This window comes from Pan troglodytes, chromosome 11 (genome assembly GCF_028858775.2).
Source record: "Pan troglodytes isolate AG18354 chromosome 11, NHGRI_mPanTro3-v2.0_pri, whole genome shotgun sequence".
Lineage (NCBI taxonomy): Eukaryota > Metazoa > Chordata > Mammalia > Primates > Hominidae > Pan > Pan troglodytes.
Window position 1 is genome coordinate 110,159,897 of NC_072409.2, and position 22,039 is coordinate 110,181,935.

General features: G+C 37.0%; 1 protein-coding gene across 10 annotated transcripts in view; it reads right to left on the reverse strand.

Annotated features, from left to right (window-relative positions):
* The window catches only part of RIC1 (RIC1 homolog, RAB6A GEF complex partner 1), a 173,814-nt gene that overhangs the window by 37,893 nt on the left and 113,882 nt on the right, over positions 1-22,039 (reverse strand). For 7 of the 10 annotated variants that reach the window (XR_008537235.2, XR_008537237.2, XR_010148981.1 and 4 more), the window contains 10 exons: positions 21,447-21,495; positions 19,104-19,256; positions 17,682-17,885; positions 11,950-11,988; positions 11,542-11,652; positions 10,260-10,349; positions 8,824-8,984; positions 7,747-7,885; positions 2,522-2,641; positions 1,315-2,043 (listed from right to left, as the gene is read on the reverse strand). Coding sequence is in view for 7 of the 10 variants with exons in the window: in XM_063788723.1 (XP_063644793.1) it covers positions 1,315-2,043; positions 2,522-2,641; positions 7,747-7,885; positions 8,824-8,984; positions 10,260-10,349; positions 11,542-11,652; positions 11,950-11,988; positions 17,682-17,885; positions 19,104-19,256; positions 21,447-21,495 (1,795 nt within the window). In the remaining 3 variants the exon portion in view is untranslated. The remainder of the gene's footprint in view (positions 1-1,314; positions 2,044-2,521; positions 2,642-7,746; positions 7,886-8,823; positions 8,985-10,259; positions 10,350-11,541; positions 11,653-11,949; positions 11,989-17,681; positions 17,886-19,103; positions 19,257-21,446; positions 21,496-22,039) is intronic. The other 3 variants (XM_063788727.1, XM_063788724.1, XM_016960564.4) reach the window with 2 other exon arrangements.

Genomic DNA, 22,039 nt, shown 5'->3' on the forward strand with positions numbered 1-22,039 from the left:
TACTTTAAGTCATTTCATTTATTTCTCCCAGTGACTCTGCAGATAGGCATATCATTTGTATTTTACAAGTGAGGAAACTGAGTTAAGTAAATTGTTGAAGATCAGCAGAAAAGGAAGAAAAAAAAGGGAGGTTTGCCCGACTCCAAAAAAGGTCAGGTCTGTCTCCTGTTGCAGAGTTTTCTGAGGATGTGACTAGAATCTTTGCTTTGGGCAATAGCAAGTAGTAAAGTTCTGCTGCACATTCAGAATCCTCCATTTTTCTTTCACAAATTTAACCTGCCTATCTTGGTCTTTATGGAAAGGTGCCTAATAGACAACTGTAATTGTAGTTATTATCTGCCAATCCATAGCAACTTAGGAATTCTGTTGCAGAAAAAATTACATTGTCAGGGAGATACAGTGAAGTTGCAGGGAGTGACCCGGAACCAAAAAACAGCTGCATTCATTTTGATTCTATTTTTAAAACCCTATGTCTTTTTCTTTAGGGTTAGCCATGGAATCATACTTCAAGGCCACCTGGCCTCTGCTTGAGTGTCTCCTCTGGTTTCAGTCCATTGTCATGAAGCAAAGAAGCTGACAGGAAATCTGCTTCAGGCAGAGATTGAAACCAGGTTTATGGTTAGCTTCTTACATCAATGGAAACAACTTTGCAGTAACTGGAAAGAATCTTTAAGTGTAGCCTACCAAATAACCAACTGTCAAGCCCTTTTGTCAAACAGCGAATGAAATAAATTTTCAGGAGTTGCAAAGAAGCCATTATTTTGAGAAAAACTGTGTGCTATGAGGGTCTTTGCTGTGGCAGGCCTGAGCCTTCTCAGCTTGCTTTGGGGAAGACTAGCTCAAGGTGCTCTGTTATGACCATGCTCTAATAAGTGTCCCCTCAGTAACCCACACTGAAAGGAAACAAATCTACTGTTGTGAGAAGCTCAAACTCACTAATACCTCAAATAATACTTTCTTTGCTATGTTTCTTATGTAATATTTCAATAATCTTATGTAATATTTCTTCCATGTTCCTATTACATGTATTCTAATATACATATTAAATTTCTTCAATATATTAAAATTTCAAAATACTACTCTGAACTCATTAATCTGTTTTAGGCCTATTTATGGACAATGGAAAAAATATCTCTGCAATGTTACTTTATGATATTCAAAGGAATCTGTCTGAATTCTTCCAAATTAAAGATATAAACAGAAAATTTGACTATGAATTCCTTAAACACAATCATGGTGTCAAAACAGGACATTTCTATTTTTCTAAGTTTAAGCTCATTAATTCTTGCCCCTTTATAAGAAGAGAATTGTTACCTGTAAGATAATAAGGTAAGAGGCAGCTGTGTCCAAATCCTGAGCCATCAAACATTCCTCAAACAAGTCCTTAGGGTTTCCAACAGCTGCAAAAAGGTAATTCCACAGGGCATATTCGGTCTTCCTGGCACAATGGACAACTGTCTGCAGGAAGAGGGGGAACTCAGTGATAAATTTAGCCACAGTGGGAAGCAGAGGGTCGGGAATGGGCTCCCGTGAGGTAGCTTCTTCTTCCAGTACTTCATGGAGCATGAGCTCCAGCACATGAGGGAAGTAAGGTAATGTGGCACAGGACTGGGCCAAGAGCAAGGCTTGCTCCCCAAGGTTTCTGACCAGAAGTTGACGTAGAATGTGGTGGAGGTAGATCTGAGAGGTTCTCTCCACAACACAGAAAGGGAAGAGCACCTCCAGCTGTTCTCTAGCATTGTTCCGAGTATATAAAGAATCATAGAGCAAAGTGTCATTGACAGCACCAAGGACTAAAGCATCTTCAAACAGAACAGCTAGCGGGTAAATGTTGATGTGGAAAGGCAGCATGATCCGCTGGGACAAGAAGGAATGGGGCTTGCGGTGATCCCTAGGGAAGAGAGGGAGCCAGACTTTCATCCCTGCACCACCACAGCTCAGCCAGAGGGCCTCCAGAAGGTGACGTTTCTGTTTATTTGCTCGACACGTTGTCCAGACATTTTCAACAGACTGGGCTAGTACAACAGGAGGACAGAATGGCAGCTGGAGAAGGAGAGACAAGAATCCAGTTGTTTTCCTATTAAATCTGCAGGTTCTTAAGTTCCTAGGCACTAGTTTACTAAGTCTTTCAAATGATAGTGTAATTTTTTTTGGGAAAAGCAAAGGGATCTAATTAGAATTAGAGTTAATAAAAGTATCCTGGCCTTTTAAAGTATATACACTTAAATCTGAAAACAAAACACCCCATGAACTTCACCAGTCTATCCCTATTTTTTCCATTAGAATTCGCGATGAATGATGCCTAAGCAGTTAACATATGGAGTATGGAACATTTCATGATCATTTTGGGACCTTATCCTCCAGTCAGTCAGTCTTACACCCAGAGGCTTAAGACTAATTTTATGGACTTAATTTCTCCTTTCCAAATCATAAAATACTCTTCTCTTAAACTGTTTCATTCCTTCATCCTCATCCCATACCTTCTTAGTGTTTGAAAAGAAATGACTAGTACTTTACTCACAAGTTTCCTTTGGTTATTAGGGTTACTGTCCTTCTCCCGGATCTGTGGGCCTGACCTGTCCCTCTGCATCATGATGAGCTGTCCTGCCAGGTTTAACATAATGCTCTCTGCACCACGAGCCTGAAATTTAAGAAAAAGCAGCTAAATTCATACTTCTGTATCGGTATGCTTTCCGCATCTCCCCCCAATCCATAAGGTTTATAGGTCAAACAATCTACATTATTTATTGAGGTTGTACTATGTACAGCCATTCTGCTAGGCTCTGTGGGAATACAAGGAGCTTTCTGGCTAGGATGGTACAAAGCCTAACACATAATGCAATTAATGAACACCACCAGTGACATAAGATTGAGGGCAGAGTTGAATTATCCTGAAAAAGCTAAGAGAACTTTAGAAGTTTATAAAAATGAGAGATCACTTCAGTGATCTAGCTGCCATAACAACAGAAAGTTTAAAAGGATGCAGTGAACCTGACAGATGAGGAAGACATACAAGAGTGGGAGAGTAAGGGTTGGTAATCTAATGGAAGTGTGCAATGAAAACGAAGACATGGAACTATTGGGAAAGTGAGAACAGTCTGGCTAGACTAGGGACATTATGAGAACAAAGCTGGATGGCAACAGACCTTCAAGGAGGATTCAGAAAGCCAGGTAAAAGAGCAGCAGGAAAGAAGCCACTACTTATGGTTCTTGAATAAGACAGTTATTTAAAAAATCAGAGTTAATCAGGATAGGTTACTGAGGAGAGGCAGATTTCATGGGTGTTGACTTCAGAAATGAGGAAATAGTCTGCCTTTTTATAATGAAAAATTTCAATCAAACCTCAGAGAGCCTAGTATAATGCTTTCCTATTGAGCCCTATCACCCAACTTAAACCATTATGCACATTAAACTTTGAGCAGCCCTGTTTTAAAAGGAACCTCAGATATCAAGTCATTTCCATCTGTAAAGAGGAAGGAACATTTTGGTTAAAAAAACAGAACTTACTGCTATCCTAGACATGAAAGGTAGAAAAAGAGATGAACCAAAGATGATTTCCAGGTTAGCTGAGGTGCTAGAGAAGTTGAAGTTATTATCACTGATAGAAGACAGGAAGAGAAATTAGGGAAGGGAAAACCAAAGAGTTTCCCTTTTTCTTTTTGGCTCATTTAATTTGAAAAAATAAAAAAAAAATTCTTAAGACTTCCAAGTAACAATGTGAGCAATCACTAAATCAGAGATGACTGTACCAGCATCAGAAGCTTAAAGGTGAGGCTGGGCCAGGCTGGGTGCAGTGGCTCACACCTGTAATCCCAGCATTTGGTGGGAGGCTGAGGTGGGTGGATCACGAGGTCAGGAGTTCAAGACCAACCTGGCCAAAATGGTGAAACCCCGTCTCTACTAAAAACACAAAAATAAGCCGGGCATGGTGGCAGGTGCCTGTAATCCCAGCTACTTGGGAGGCTGAGGCAGGAGAATCACTTGAACCCGGGAGACGGAAGCTGCAGTGAGCCAAGACTGCACCATTGCACTCTAGCCTGGGTGACAGAGCAAGACTCCGTCTCAAAAAAAAAAAAAAAAAAAAAGGTGAGGCTGGTAAACTGAAGGAGACAGACAGATGTTTCTCAGGCACAGTAGCCAGGGTAAAAAGAGCAGCGGGCCATCACCTGAGCTTTTGGAAGACAAAAGAGAAATAGGGAAGCACAATGCTATATATGCTATATAAACAGAAGGAAAGAATTTCAGGGAGGAAAGAGTGAGTATTCAAAACTTGTGGGATTGTGTCCCAGGCTTTGCTGCATGCTGGCTGGCTGAATTTAAGCTACCAATGATCATTTAGGGTTCATCAAGAAAACAGCAGCCACCCTATATATTCTAGTTGCAAAATACTTGGCTATACAAACTACTCTTGCTTACTGCTTTCAGATTCTACAGGGGATTATTTATAAAGAAATGACTAAATAAAAAAATTGGTTATCTATCCAGAAAGTAATTTGGAGGTATGAGAAGTGAACATGGAATTTAGGTGTGTGGCAACTAGAAGAGTCAGACACCTGGATAACAGTAAAATGTAGCTAGATGGCAGAGGAAAAAGAAAAAGACACAAACACCTGCAGCAAAACAGCATGACTGGGAACTGCATACACTAAAACACTTCAAAAGACCTTAAAGGCATTTACTGTAATTCACCACAATATGAGTAATGTTTATAATGACTACCTTAAGTTTTAAGATGGTAGATTTCACCACATTTCATACTAATTCATTAAAAAAGTACACTTCTCTTTTCTTCAGTGAGTGGGTATTATCAGTATCCTATCTTAGTATTCAACACTTTCTGATAATGTTAAAGATTACTGCAACAGCACTCTCAGGCAACTTTAATAAAGCTTTCAGAAAAAGCAAGGGCTACATGTATGCCCAAAATCCTAAATTTGAAGGAACCCCAAACTCAATCTCTTACCCTAAAAAAACCCCTGGCAGATGATTCTCTATGAGAGTTTCAGTAACAAGGAGCTCACTCTCATGGAGAGACTATCTTGCTGTTGAAGAGTTTTCACTGTTACTACTATTTTTTTTGAAAACTTTAGTATTAAATGAAAACTTACTTTGCTCTAGCATTCTTTGTCTTCCCTCTATGGTAATCAGTCAATTTTAACTTCTTAATCTGCTCTAGCCAAATTAAGCACCTTCTCTTTGTGAAAGGCCCTCTCAAAATATCGTATCCAGGACTACTGATGCCACTGGTTGCCTACTCTATCTGGGATATATAAGAGTCCTTTTTTAAATATGAAAACTTTAAACATGATTAAAAGTATGGAGAATAGTATAATGAACTTTCACACTGCCATTATCCAGATTCACAATTATCAAGATTTTGCCTTATGTGCTCCATGAATCCCTTATTTTTTTTTCAGTTTTGTCAGAGTATTTTCAATTAAGACATGCTACCCATTTTACTTCTACATGTTTAATATGCATTCCTAAAATATATGGGCATCTGCTAACATAGCTACAATGCTAGTATCACATCCAATAAAATTTACAATTATTCCCTACTTTCTCTCTCCATTAGTATTTAAATATCCCTAATTGTTTCAACAGTGTCTTTTCATAGCTGGTTTGAATGAAGATACAAATGAGCTTACTGACTTGGTTCTGCAGGGTAGTGATTATCACATTTGCCTGACAAATGACTTTTAACCACTGCATTTGGTTTTTATGGCTTCAAAGTCTTATTTAATCTAGAAGATTCACTCCTTCTTCCCCCATGTTAGTGACTTGTAGCTGTCCAACAGAATGTCTTGTATTCTGCTTCCTTGTGGTAGGGAAGATGACTCTCTATACTTGATTTGATTTGGGTTCAAGATTTTTGGCAATAATTCTTGTGAACTTCATGTTATATCACCTCAAGAAGCATACCATATCTGGTTTTCCCATTTTTAGTGATAAGATTGATTAGTTCCTCAGGACTGCAAAATGATTTTTTAATTGTCACTTTTTTTCACACCTTTTATCTAAACTTCTGTAAAACAGTATATTCCCTTATCAATTAAGACTAACTGACTACCATTAAATATGGTTTGCAGAGGAAATGGGAACTATATTTTAAAGGAGAAAACCAATTTTACCTATAGAAGGGAGACCAAGGCCGAGCACGATGGCTCACGCCCTTAATCCCAGCACTTTGGGAGGCCGAGGTGGGCAGATCATGAGGTCAAGAAATTGAGACCATCCTGGCCAACATGGTGAAACCCTGTCTCTACTAAATATACAAAAATTAGCTGGGCGTGGTGGCGTGCACCTGTAGTCCCAGCTAGTTGGGAGGCTGAGGCGGGAGAATTGCTTGAGCCTGGGAGGCAGAGGTTGCAGTGAGCCAAGATTGCACCACTGCACTCCAGCCTGGCGACAGAGTGAGACTCCATCTCAAAAAAAAAGAAAAAAGGACAAAAAAAAAAAAAAAAAAAAAAAAAAAGAAGGGAGACCAAGATGCTTAAGGGGTCTAGAATAAACATCACATGAAATAGTTGGACATATGGAAGTATTTAGCATGCAGATAAGATGACAGAGAGGTTTGAGGAGAGAAGGAGAAGCCAAGGAATGTTAACTGTCTGCAGATATTTTAGGGGTCATCATGTGGAAGAGGGACCAGCTTTTACAATGTCTTCTACAAAGAATAGAGAACTGGGATAGAAGGTAACACAATTGATTTTAGATTCATATAAGTAATATTAAATTCCCCATAACTGGATAGTCTAGTCTAGTCTGTTTTCTAATTATTTTATGGAGTGTTGAGGTTTGATCAAAGTGCCTCGACAGGAAGTAAAAGACACACTGCCCAGACAGGGGTGACAAATAAATCCACAAAGAATTTTCCTCTGACAGTAGGTTCCCAGTTGACATGAAGTTTAGAAACCACTGAAATAGAAAGTTATGCAACGTGGGTCCTGGTCGCCCTACTTCTTACCCTGTTACTTTACCCAGAAACTACGGGATTATACTTTCTCTTTCCTCATAATTAACTAATTATAAAGCCCTTGCTATTCTATACTCATTCTACTTCTTTCCATATCCTTTTTCACTGCCCAAGTTCAGACTGTGAACACCACTGACCTAGATCATTACAATGACCTCCCAGTTGCTCTCCCTACAGTAGTTTTGTCTTACTTCAGTTCATTTTCCTCCTTACAGTAAACATTATAAAGCTTAGATCTAATAATACCTACCTTAAAACACTTTAGACTTAAAGTCTAAAATTATCAATATTATCTACAAGACTCATATCCTCTTTCACTTTCCATGTCCCAGTCACTCTAAAATTCTTCCAATTCCCTGAGTGTGTCATGTTCTGCCTTGTCTATGGGCCTTTGCACTACTGTTCCTTCCACCTGAAAATCCATCCCCTCTTAACTTAGATAATTTCTACTTATTCTCCTGGTTTTAATTTAAATGATACAGAAATCTCTGATTGTTCAGACTATAATAGGTTTTTGTTATATGCTCTCACAGTAATGTGTACTACTTTTTGGTACACGTAACAGGAACAATTCATTATGTATGTAATTATTTATTTAATGCCTGAGCAGAAACCATGTCTTTTTAATTTGCCACTGCAACCCAGCATTCTCATATAAGGTACATTTTAGACACTTAGTATTTATTTGCCGAACAAATACTTCCTAATATGGACTCAAATACTAAAAACAGAGATGTAAACTCCAAACACCTTTGATAATGGAGTGGTACCTGCTGTGGCATTTTCAAGGTGATTCCATTCTCTGTACTCACTGATGTCAGAGTGACAGATACCACCAGGAAAGGGTGAGGAATGTAGCGTGACATGGAAACCTCCTGAAGAACTTGAATACCAGCAGTAGTATTTGGACTGTAAAAACAAAAGAAACCCACATACCTCAACAATGCTAATGAGATTTTCTTTCTTTTCCACTAGTAATAGTATTAGATTTCATGCTTATGGAAGACTCAGATGTCTTACTACCTATCATCTTCTCCCCATATATCCTTCGATCAGGAAGTTGGCAAGGTTGAGGGGAACCAGAGTATATGGGGATGAGAGATAAAGAAAGGGAGTAACAAATAGGAGGGAAGACGAAAACTAGGGAAGAAGCTATAAGAATACAAATATTTAAGTGGAAAAAACTAGTGGGTTGAGAAAGAATGATGGTTCAATCATTGAGGCTACTGAGATGTCTTAATTTTTATCTTGCATTACTTCTCAATCACTGTGCTGTTTCAGTAAATACATACTTCAATTAACCTCTGAGAACAAAAATAAAACTCAAGAGGTGTGGTCTAAATACGTTGCAAGTAGACCAGATGCCAAGACAAATATAAGGCAACGTGCAGCAGCAACAACACTGCTGATTTTTTACTGCCCCAGACTACAGCCATCTAGCTCAGTGGAAATATAAGTCAGTTTGCTAAGGACATGCTTCCTACAGTCTTAAAGTTGTAGAACTCCTTCAAATTCCCACCAAGTATCCAGAGCACCAGGAGAGTCAGTAACCATTTATTTTCAAGGTTGTGAAAAAAATTTAGTATCTAAGGGTTTACCTCATCCCAAACTAGATTTTTTTCAAATGACTCCAGGAAGATAAGCTAAAGAAGTTAGTGTACGATATTTCTTTTTTTTTTAGCTATTATATTAATATCACTAATTAAAACTCCTTGCTTTTTTTTTACCTCTAACAAAAACAAGATTGAATATAAAAGTGGAATAACTGTTTTGAGAAAACAAAAACTACAAAAGAGAAACGTGGTAAATAGGAGCAAAAAGTGACTTCTCATATGCCAGATACTTACCCATCAGATTTTCTTTCAATACTGTAAAGGCATATTGAACAGTCTGCTCTAAATACTATTACCATGTCCTGGAAGACACTAAGCAGTAATGTTTCTGCTTGTGCTTTGGTGACATGAGCAAAGGCATTGTCCAGATTTGATGTTCGCAAGTATACTCTAAGCTGAAGAAAACAAAAATAAAGAAAATTATAAAAACAAGATAACTACTAGGGATGACCAAATACTTTAAACATGCTGTTTTTAACTTCCAACTTGTTTTTTTTTTTTTTAGTAACAGGAGTTAAAAGAACTATCTAAGCTTTAACAATAAATGGATTATGTTTACATATTTTTGCAGACTAGGCTCATTCTATGAGTAAGCAAAAAATGAAGTGATCAAAACTGAATGTACTATTATAAAATATTCCTTTTAGACCTGCTTTATTTATTTATTTATTTATTTATTTAAAGACGGGGTCTCACTCTGTTGCCCAGGCTGGAGTGCAGTGGCATGATCTCGGCTCACTGCACCCTCCGCCTTCCGGGTTCAAGCAATTCTGCCACCTCAGCTTCCCAAGTAGCTGGGATTACAGGGGTGTGCCACCATACCTGGCTAATTTTTAAATTTTTAATAGAGATGGGGTTTCACCATGTTGGCCAGGCTGGTCTTGAACTCCTGACCTCAGGTGATCCACCCGCCTTAGCCTCCCAAAGTGCTTGGATTACAGGCATGAGCCACTGCACCTGGCCTAGACCTGCAGATTTAGACCTGATACATAAGACCAGCTGCTTCTCAAAACAAAAAACCAGATACAGTAGTCTCTCTTATCCATGGCTTTGCTCTTCACAGTTTCAGTTATCTACAGTCAACCATGGTCTGAAAATAGGTGAGTACAGTATACTAAGATATTCTGAGAGACCACATTCATATAACTTTTATTACAATATACTGTCATAATTGTTTTATTATTAGTCATTATTAATCTCTTACAAATTAAACTTTATCATAGGTATGTATGTATAGGAAAAAAGATAGTGCTATATAGGGTTCAGTACTATTAACAGTTTCAGGCATCCACTGATGGTCTTGGAATGTATCCCCCATAATTAAGGAGGGGTTACTGTAAATCAGTAACTAAATAAATCTATCTCTGAGGACAGCCATTCTTATATCATGAAATTTTTTGCTTTTAACTCTTTATTTTCAAACTCCATAGGGAATGTCCGACAGCTAAAATCCTTAGAAAAGGTTATCTTAAAAGTCTCAATTGTCACTTAATAATTTTTTAAAGTAATAACCTGAAAAGAAAATCCCACTACCTAAAAGAAGCTACATTCTTGATTAAAAAATAAAATGTTTTGTTCAGTTTTCAATCGACTATTTTCTAAATAAAATTAAATCATGCTTAATAGCTTTAAAATATAAAAATCTGTTATGTCTGAGAGAAAAAACTTACCTCTTCTTGACGGTCATTTATGTTATAACACGCAAGGACCATAAAATCATTCCACCAGGCTAAGCCACCTGTCACGATCATATTTTGCTCCTTAAAATAAAAATTTTTTTAAAAATTTACCTTATGCTACCAGAAATTATAACAAAGTAATATATTTATAAAAATTCTTACCCAGACAAAGCTCAAATTATTATTATTTTTTGAGACAGTCTCACTCTGTCACCCATGCTGGAGTGCAGTGGCTCGATCTCAGCTCCCTGCAACCTCTGCCTCCTGGGTTCAAGCAATTCTCATGTCTCAGCCGCCTCCCAAGTAGCTGGGATTACAAGCATGCACCAACACACCTAGCTAATTTTGTATATTTTGTAGGGACGGGGTTTCGTCATGTTGGCCAGGCTGGTCTTGGACTCCCAGCCTCAAGTGATCTGCCTGCTTCAGCCTCCCAAAGTGCTGGGATTACAGGCGTGAGCCACCACACGCCCAGCCAAAGATCAAATTATTTCTGCTCTTACTCCCCCTCTCTCCAATGATAACTCTAGAGCCTTTATTAATAATGATCCATATCCTATTTATAAAAATAAATATTTAAGAAGGCAAATATACCATTAAGAATAACTGGGTGCTATATAGCATCATCATTCTAACACCCATTAGGGCTTAGTGTAAATTCTGGCTTAATCACTTATCAGATGAGTAACAGAATCCTAGTTTGTGTGTGTGTGTGTGTGTTTACATCAAAAGATCAGTAACAGTAGTGCCTTCACTGGGTTGCTGTGCAGATGAGTAAGATAACATATATGAAAGTGCCTTAAAATGCCTAACACACAATAGGCACCTAATAAGTACTGATTTCCTTCTCTTCCAACTGCATGCGTATATGTACACACACATACACATACACACACGCACACTCACTATCCCATATACATCACACACAGAATAGGCATGGAATGATCTCAAATTCTGTGGAAATCTATTCTGATCACATCAGATAAACTCAAGCTGGAATGTAAGAATAAATCCTCAGGCTAAGGAATTATAGTTACCAATCTTAAAAAGAATTAAAAATAAACCAACTATTTCAACACAAGATCCTTTATCAAATATCAAGTATTTTATCAGAATCAAATCTTACATATTATTCAACATCACTTTTTTATATCTGATTTTCCTTATTTTTAATAAGTAACCAAAATTACTTAGTGATAAACTTTATAGCTATTTCATATTGTAGTTCTCTTATACTTTGAGAAATAGGTTTTTAATCTCAAAAAAGACTAACCTGGGTAATGTTTCCAAAAAGTTTCCATTTTTTGGTGAGTAAAGAGTAATGTGCAAAACCAAACTTGCCAACCACAGCAATATTCTGTCCAAGCTTATCAATAGCTGAAAACTGTTTAAAAAAAAAAATAAGAACTTTTCCTTGCAAACCTATATACTTTATTAGGCATAAAGAGCTTAGTATTGTGTCAGGCAAACAGACAATTAATAAATGTTTGCTAATTAAATATTTTAAAGTTCAAATATTCAGTTATATCTGACAAAATTATAGATGTTAATATACTAGCAATGTTACAATAGATCAAGAGTTTTATTTTTCTCAATACACCCACTGAAGGGCTCTTCCCAGAATGCCTCTTGCAGCAAATGCTAGTCAACAAAAGTTAACACCAACAAAATAACAACTCACCCGTATAGGCCAATTGCTCTCTAGATAGGTGCTGGAAATCTATAGAAAATAACACATCAGATTGGTAAAACTTATGAAATATATTTAAACTTAAAGTATTAAGTTATCACAATATGAGATTCATCTTGCCGAACAATGTTTAAGGTGCCCCCCTAGTTAGTAGCAGAGCACTTGGAATTTACCATTTGTATATGAATCAATGTTTTACATCTTACGTTATTTCATGTTTCTAGGCACCAGGCTTTCCTCTCCCTGCCCCTTGCCCCTTATGTTTCTGTTTGTTTTAAATATTGAATTCAATAAATACAGACTGACAAGAGATTTTCAGAGAAGGCACCTGTGAGGGCAGCTATGAATTGTGCAGATGAACAGTTTGGGTTTGCTGATATAAACCATTCCAAAACAACCTAATCTAATACAATTACAGCCTCAGAAAAAGTTCTGGTTTTTAATGGAAATATTTTTATTACTTTTACACTTTTCTGATTAAAACAGCAATGCTTAGGCCAGGTGTGGTTGCTCACGCCTGTAATCCTAGCACTTTGGGAGGCCGAGGCAGGTGGATCACCTGAGGTCAGGAGTTTGTGACCAGCCTGACCAACATGGCGAAATCTCGTCTCTACTAAAAATACGAAACTGTGCATGATGGTGCATGCCTGTAGTCCCAACTACATGGGAGACTGAGGCAGGACAATCGCTTGAACCCGGGAGGCAGAGGTTGCAGTGAGCCAGGATCGCGCCACTGCACTCCAGCCTGGGGAATAAGAGCGAAACTCCGTCTCCAAAAAAAAAAAAAAAAAAAAAAAACAAACTTATGAAATTATGCAATATAAAAATTGACAAAATGAAATTCTCTGTTACTTAGGTACAACCACTGGTTAGCTTTTATTCTATCTCTAAACAAACATATATATATGTACATGAAAGAGTGTATGTAAGCTATTATTTTTCTATTGGGGTATTTGACTTACTTATCTACAAGAACTTTTAATATATTACAAATATTAACTCTATCTGCAAGAAAAGGCGTTCATTTTTCCACGTTGTCTGTCTTACATCTTTGAACATGGTGTCTTTGTATCACCCTAACAACACCTTTCAATTTAAATAATTGACATGGGATATCAATGTAGATAAAGTAAATTTTCGTTTTAATGAGATTGATCTCTCTAGCCTGCTGATTAGTTTTCATGAGCACATGTTGGAGTGGGGTGAGAATTAACAGAACTGAACAAACAAAGAGTCTTCTGTTCTTGGAATAAGAAAAGCTTCGATCTGTTCAAATTTATTTTTCATTTTACTCTAAGAAAAGTTGTCACATATTTAAAAACTAAATGCCAAATTAAAAAGCTAAGTCAACAGCAATCAAACCCAGTAAGATTGTGTATGTAATGTGAAGACAGAAAATTAAGTAAAAGCAATATGCTCTAAACATCTGTATTAACCTTGATAAAATTTGATAAAACTATGTTATACTTCACTTATTATCAAGTGCTTTACTTACTTATTATTTGTTATACTTATTAAGGTGACTTAAGTCAACTTAAAATCCAACTAAATCAATAGCTTAATAAATTAATAAAATTCACTATGGGCCAGGCACAGTGGCTCATGCCTGTAATCCCAGCACTTTGGGAGGCTGAGGCAGGCAGATTGCCTGAGGTCAGGAGTTCGAGACCAGCCCGGCCAGCATGGTGAAACCCGTCTCTACTAAAAATACAAAAATTAGCCGGGCATGATGGCAGGTGCCGGCAATCCCAGCTACTCGGGAAGCTGAGGCAGGAGAATCACTTGAACCCTGGAGGCGGAGGTTGCAGTGAGCCGAGATTGCACCACTGCACTCCAGCCTGGGCAACAGAGTGAGACTCTGTCTCCCTGCCCCCCAGACCCCCAAAAAGATCACTATGATGGGTAAAATTAGTTCAGAATAATGGTACACTTAAGGTAATGATTGGGTGGTGAAATAAAAGTTGAAAGCATTTTCAACTTTTTTCAGCAGTCACTCACAGCAGGAGGATGTACCTGAGTATAACTGTGCCAATTACCCACTGCACTAAAAGGAATCCTTACCTCCCTCAAACCTTGGTGTTTCATGAGTACTTATGAAACGTGTGGGTGGGTAATGGAGGAGCTGGGATCTTACTGCAAAAGTGGATTCTAACACAAAGAGTTTCTAATAATGGGAACCAAAGTTAAATCTTATCAAATGATCACACTATGATCAATATCTATATAACAATTTATTCTTTATTCTACAAAAATCTATGAAGTGCCACAAATGATGTATTTTAAAAACTTCAGGTGTTAAGTTTAGAATGAAGCTTTATTTTTCATGCAGTTTTGTGTCTAAAGATACTATGTATTTTCTCCAGTAGGTCAACTTTATTGATCTATGTGTCATCTGAACTCTGAGCTCTACCTCTAATACTTGATAAAAGGGAATGGCAGAAGTAAGGAAGAGGCAGCTGATCAGTGACAAAAAAAACAGGTCATGAAAGCACACTCAGGGCACTGAAGTCATGCCACATCACTGGAAAACTGAGTGCTAAGGTACAGAAACTCTACCCTTATCTTAGAATGTTTCAGTTTCTCTTAAAGAAACTGAATCCGCCCTCATTTGTTATTATGATTTTTAAATTTTAAAGTAACTCTGCTAAAACTCTGTCTCCTGCCTAGATTAGTTTTGTCTATAACTAGTGAGACTGTGGGAGCCATCCTCCTAGCAGATTTGTTCTGTGCCAAATACCTGGTACACTTGATACATACTGTAGCAAGACAGTAAATAATTTATGAATGAAAGAGCCTTTAAATACTCTCTGTTGAAATCCCTAACATAGTGCCTGATACCCTGTAGGTGCTTATCTTCCACATTTTGTGAAGCTTATTCTTTCTAAATAGCCAAGCTAACCATCAAACCAACACCCTCAGAACAATGGATAATAGATTTATGTACCTTTCAGAAGTAAATGCTTACATCATACAAAATACTGAGCATTAAAATAAATGGCAGTCTTAGAAGGAACATGGCCTAAAACTAGAAACTTTGTGTTTTGTAAAATTTCAATAGTTTGTGCCCCATATGTCAACAAATGACTTCAAAAGTTTTAAAACTTATAGGTAAGAAAAAACTTTTTAAAAAGCACTTTGGCTGGTGCTTGCTGGTGCTTGCTTTCGCTGGGTGCGGTGGCTCACGCCTGTAATCCCAGTACTTTGGGAGGCTGAGGCAGGTGGATCACAAGGTCAGGAGTTTGAGACCAGCCTGGCCAACATGGTGAAACCCCGTCTCTACTAAAAATACAAAAATTAGCCGGGCATGGTGGCAGGTGCCTGTAATCCCAGCTACTTGGGAGGCTGAGACAGCAGAATCGCTTGAACCCTGGAGGTGGAGGTTGCAGTGAGCTGAGATCACGCCACTGCACTCCAGCCTGGGCAACAAAGAACAAAATTCAATCTCAAAAAAAAAAAAAAAAAAAAAAAAAGCACCGCCTTTACTGCCAGTTACCAATCCTGCTTCTGACAAGTATGTATTTGTTTTGTTTTAGTTAAAGAAAAATCATAAGTAACATAGAATCTTCCAATCTGGAAGCTAAGGAGTATAAGGTAGCAGGTTTAAACAAACAAACAAAAAGCTAGTACTCTAAATGAGAAACAGAACAAGCAGCAGAATTAGTTGGAGTTCATCTAAGCTATACAAGAAGCATACATACAAAGAATAAATCACGCAAACAAAATCAACTTTGACAGAGGATGTGGTCACTTATCTTAGAAACAAGGATACTACTGTGGGGCAAATTAAACCAGGCAACTATGTTTCTTCAGGGAGTCATCATAAATGGCTAAAAAGCCTAGAACGTAAAAGTTTAGCATTATATAGACACTGTATACTGCCCTATACACCACCACCATAACTGCACTGAATCATGTAGCTGGAGTGCCAGCAAAATACAGGGCAACTCCAAGTACAAACTGCCAAAAAGGCAAATTCTAAGTTTTATCTCAAGGTCAGTAGTGTATTATGTGATTTAATGCTCAGTACCTCGGTTTTAAAATACATTAGATTTTTACTTTAACGTAGAGTGATGATAAAGATAAGTCTGCCACTACTCTGCTGGGTGAACTGGACAAGTCATATAACTTCTCTGATCCTCAGTTTCCTCATGTATCAAATCCAGTTGGACTTTATGATCTCTTAGGTCCTTCCAGCTTGAAAAATTCTATGAGCCCATTTTCATTGTTTCAGCAGTACAAAACAATTAATGTGGCATTATTTATGTTATTTTTAAGGAAACTGATAAACTAGGTAAACTCAAGTTTTAAAAGTTCATCTGTCTAAATATCTTTAGCTATCTAAAGAACAGAATAACAGTGGAATCTTGCTAGTATCCAAAGTCCTAAAATCAGTGTTAAAATGTTTCTCTTATATGGGGTACTTCATAGATGCTTAAGAATCACAGAATCACTGAGTTTTTGAGCTGGAAGGAAATTCAATTTTTGTTATTGCCTGATCGATTTTTTAGTTCCAGACCTACCTTCTTTGATCCTCTGCTCTACTTGGCTCTCTGGTAACACAGACCTGGCTAGGCAGAACTGGCATTGATGCTAGGTCAGTGTAGAATGAATAGTTCAAAGTATGGGGAAATGAAAATAGCAGAGAAATGGCTATAGGAGAGAAGGGAGCAGTGGAAAATTTTAGTCAAGGAAGTAGCTAGTGCAGTTTTATTTAAAAATTGTTACTAATTATAAAATGGTATGTACATTGTTTGATTCTATGAATTTATTAATGTAAGTTAAGTTCATTTTCTTTTAGTGTATACCAGATGTCAATGTAGGAGATAATCCTTCAACCTTTCACATGACCATTTTTTTGTCTCTCATTATCTTCACTCAAAGTCAACTGAAAATAACATGGGAGCTGAAGTAGGCTAGTAGGGTAAACATATAGAGAGTCAAAGTAAGGCAAAGAATTATGGAAACAGAAACTGACTAAAAGAAACTAAGAGTGGGCTTTGATGTACCTAAAATATTTTGCTATCAAAAAGGGAAAGAAAACAGTCGGAAGACTGAAATTATGTATGCAAGTTTCTTTTAAGAAACTTCAACTTACTGGTTTCCCCAAAATAATTTTACTTGGTATAAAAATTCAGAATTAATTTCCATGTTAAATGTCAGTTTATCAGAATTACTGTGAGACACTGTTAATTTAAAAGTGATATCAGAATAAATAATTTGGAATAAGATTAGCTAATAAAAGTATTAACAATAAAGCTCTCTACTGATCACAAGTCTGCAATTTGGGTCCAAAGTCACATGATTAACCTCACCGTGGCCCCTTAAGACTGTAAGGTCAGCTGTACAGAGTACTAGCTGATGTTGCCACTTTCCATGAGATTATTACACTTTGTTTTGCCTGTGCAAATCCGTAGAGCTAAATTTATATAAAAAAAGAGGCTGAAAGTAAAATAAATAGTTCTCAATGAGAAGGCAAAACATAAACTTCTAGTTCTTGACATTATTAATAGACTTGAAACAGGTGGGGATACACTCTACGCCAAGTGGAAAGAAAGGAGGGAGAAGACTAGAGGACAAGAACACAGAAAAGCAGAAGAGGGACATGACAAAATGGTTAAAAGGATTCTCAGTTGCCTGAAGTTAACAGATGAAATATTTAATAATCTGTTCCAGGTGATATCCTATCAAAATAAGTCTCTAGTAATCAGTAACTAAAGATTTACCTGTACAACATGCCAATGCCGATGTCCAAGTAAAGTGCTTAATCCCTGAGACTCTAAACCTCCATCTGCAAATGGGCTCTTTTCTCGACTGGGCTTATGCTCAGAGTGTGTTGAAGAACTCCTGGGATTCTGGGTTTGTGAAGCCTCTCCACAGTTCAAGTACAAGCGATCCTCACCCTGAAGCAACACCTGCTCTTGGTTACTCTAAATGAGGGAAAGAGGAACAAAAGGGCAAAGGAGGAAAACAAATAAAAACAACTCAATATTACGCAGGCAAAAATAACACATCGATTTAGTTTTATTGTAGGAAATGTACATATATCTCGATGTTGATTTTCTTCACAGAGGACAAAGACTACACAATAATCTCATGCACTGTTATAATTAGAAAGAACAGTGCTCTTAGTGACTATGAGATTTCAGCTAGAAAGCCAGTGTTCTCAAAGGTGAGTAGACTCATTAACTATTGAAATTAGACAAAGTAGCACCCTACCCTTGTCATTTTTCCATTTTAGTCCAAATGCTGGCTTGACATAAAACTCAAGGGTGCTTTTAAATTATTATTTGGGATGGGGAAGGGGAGGGAGAAATGCTCTCTTCTTTTCTGGGGATCCTTAATCTTCAAGTGGAATAATGGATCTGAGATTCAGGCTATTTTCACATTTTTTATGGATGTTCGTAAATTTTAATTAGAAATTTGTTGTACCAAATATCCATTAAAAAGCCATTGATGGTAGGTATTAAGATACACATTTCTAACATGTAACATATACCATTACTGTATATTAGCGATATATAATAATATTAGTATACACTATTTCAGATAGAAATACAAGAGGCAGTGTTTGGGGCGGCGTTTCTAAAAGCAAGTCCTCAGACATACTTTCTTTAAGCTATTTCTTAAAAATTCACAGTTAAATAAGCATGGGGAACACTGTTTTTAATATACCACCTCCTGGATTTTCATGATGCACAATAGCATATTTAAGCCTCTGGAGCCCTACAATCAATCTCTACAATTTTGTTTTACCTTTATTTGACACTTATATGGAAACAAAACTTTTAAAAAATCCTGTGGAACTGCTACTAATATCTCTCATAAGTAGTGCCTGGAGGAACACACTTTGGGAAATGCTATTCAGATAAAGACTAAATTACTCAAATTATTTAAATAAATATATAAACATTGCTTTCCGTCAAATTGCTTATGACCCTTTTAAAAAAATAAGACCAAAGAAACACAACCTGTTGAGAAATAAAATTTTGGTATAAATTTAATATAAAATAAAAAGAAACACAAGAATCACAGAAAAGAAGATAATATGCCAATTTTAGAAGTATACACCATACATATGTCATAAAGAAGGGTCTGAACTTCTAACACAAAAGACACTAAAAAATCAGAGCTTTAAATATACTTACCATACAAGGGTTTACAGTGAGTACACTCTTAATAAACTGAAATAACAGGATGCTGGGCTGTTTAACTACACTCCTGAGGTCAGACTCAATTTCAGTGTTTTGAGAACCAAATCCGCTGATTACCCATAAGTGATAGCCTTCTGCACCCCAGCTCTTAGAGAGAAGAGGAGGGAGAAAAAAAGTCAGAGCAATAAAAGGCTTTTGTATCCCCTTCTAGCTTCAATTATTCAAATTCTGAAATAGCCAATGATAGCATTATTAATGATTTGTGAAGGTTGGAGAAACCGTGATAACACAGACAAGAATCACACCTTCAGTTACCTCTTAACTAACTCCAGAGGAAATCACCATCACTGCTCTCTATCTACAAAAGTGAAAACATTACCTACCATTCTTAATGCCAATTTCAGGGTCTTAATCCTAAAAATACCTACTGTGCTCTGTAACTTCTCTATTGCTTTAATTTAGCTGCCTCTCAAATACAAAGAAATTCCTTACAGAAGACACCCCAGGTTACCCAGTAGAAGCCTGGCAAAGAAGCCCCTACAACAGATGCAGTTTTGTATGGAGCAAAAAACATTGGATTGGAAGCTGTGAGACCAGAGTTTTCATTATAGCTTGGCTTTTTGTATATATTACCTTGGCCAAGCTGTCTCCTTTCTTGGGATATAAGTTTCTTCCTCTGTAAAATGAGAAGGTTCAAATAAATTCCTCCAGAACCATTCAGTTTTAATATTCTGTAACTAGACTCCATGATAGTATTTTTAAAGATTAGTGATTCTCAATCTTCAAGCCAAGAAAATGGTGAAGGGGCAGGGGTAGCCCATGAATTGTTGCAAAATTTCAAAAGTTTAATAGAACTTTTATGTTTTCCTATGATAAAGCTACCTAAGTTTTAACTAATAATGCTTAGATTCTTAGTTTGTGGTTAAAATATCAACTTAGTGAGACGGACAACACTGGTTCTTGCATGCCATTCAGAAGCACTGATTGGTATTTATAGAAATGTGTGGTGAAAACTTATTTTAAACTATGGAGGTGGGCAAAGACATCAGAAGGGGTCCTTGGTGGTGAAAGGTTGGGAACCACTATTTTAGGCAACTATGGCGGTTTTAATTCTACAAGAAACTCAAGATCAGAAGAATGTCTTCCTCTGTGGAGCAAGAGAGAAGAGAAGCGACAAGCCTCATAGTCACTAATTTAAAAAGGATGGTATGCAGAGGGGCTATAGCAAGAAAAACTTGTTATGTAAAGACAGGGGTTATATCTCTGTTTTCTACAGAAACTCTTGAAAATAGGTAAAAAATAAAAATACAGCTTAAGCCTCCCTAATCCAAAAATCTGAAATGCTCCAATAGCTGCAACTTTTTGAGGGCTGATATGACGCCACAGTAAAAAAAATCCACACCTGACTTCATGTGATGAGCTGCAGTCAAAATTTTGTTTTATTACAAAATTATTACAAATTCATTACATTAGCTTCAGTCTATGTGCATAAGGTATATATAAAACATAAGGGAATTCTGTGTTTAGACTTGAGTCCCATCCCCAAGAATGTATTTGCAAATATTCCAAAATCCAAAAAGTTCCAAAATCTGAAACACTTCTGGTTCCAAGCACTTTGGTTAAGGGATACTCAACCTGTATTGTTTACAACAGTGACTATAATTCTCTTTGACATACATCTATGTAAATTTTTAAAAATATGCTCAAGGTACTGTATACATATATATAGATATATAGATACAGACATCCTCAAGTAATGCACAAGTGCATGTCCTCCAGGAAAAATGCCCAATGAGCATTTCACCTCATGTTAAAAGCAAGCAGGCCATGAGAAGACACATACAAAAAAGGCCTCATCTGAACAGTCATTATCATCATAAAGATGACAGGGGTTTGCTGGCCACATCTAAACAAAACGCAAATACTGAAAACCAGGCAACCTTCCAATTAAAAAAAAAAAAAAGACTTTCATCAAGCAAGAACTGTATAATGAAGAGTCTGCTGAGACTAAAATAGTTTTGTGATTTTATCAGATCAACATGAGTGAAAAAAGGGGGCCAGCCTGGGCAACATGGCAAGACCACGTCTCTACTAAAAATCAAAAAAATTAACCGGGTGTGGATAGTGGTGTGCCTAGAGTCTCAGCTACTTGGAAGCTTGAGGCAGGAGGATCGCTTAGAGAGGCTGCAGTGAGCTATGAACTGCCACTGCTCTCCAACCTGGGTGACAGTGTAAGACCCTGTCTCAAAAAATTAAATAAATAAAAATGAGTGAAAAAAGAGAAGAAAAATCCAAGTTTTTAAAATACCATGCCAATTTTTTATAGAAAGTACTTACCATAGAGTTGATCTTAAGGGGATCTTTTTTGGTGCCATCAGACCTATAACTGAAACAGAACAGAAACTAAATATAATACAGCCTTCCAATTACATATAATACACATAAAATTTAGTGTTTTTTAAAAAATCAAACGGATTTTGCTCCTTCAAAATAGAAATACATAATAATGCATGAAATACAAAACTGTGGGTTAATACACCTAGGTGTATATATCTCTCAGCCACATTTTCCGAGGTCCAAGTGACTTCTTGCCAGAGATATGCAGCTTTTAAAGGGGTGCTCATTTCATCGGAACTGAGGTTCAGGGTAGTATATGAAGTGGGCAGAGATACCAACCTACTCCTATCAATATCACTGGGCTAACCTACATTAACCTAATGAGATAACGTAACTTTCTACTATTTATGTACATGCCTTACCACCCTCATTAGATTATAAACTACCTAAAAGCAGAACCATGCCTGATTCTGCTTTGTGTCTAACATGCTGTCATATATACAGCAGGGGTTCAATAAATAAATACATTTTTATGGAATGAGATGTACATTTTTAAAAAAATGAATGTTCAGAGAATCAGTATATTCGAACAG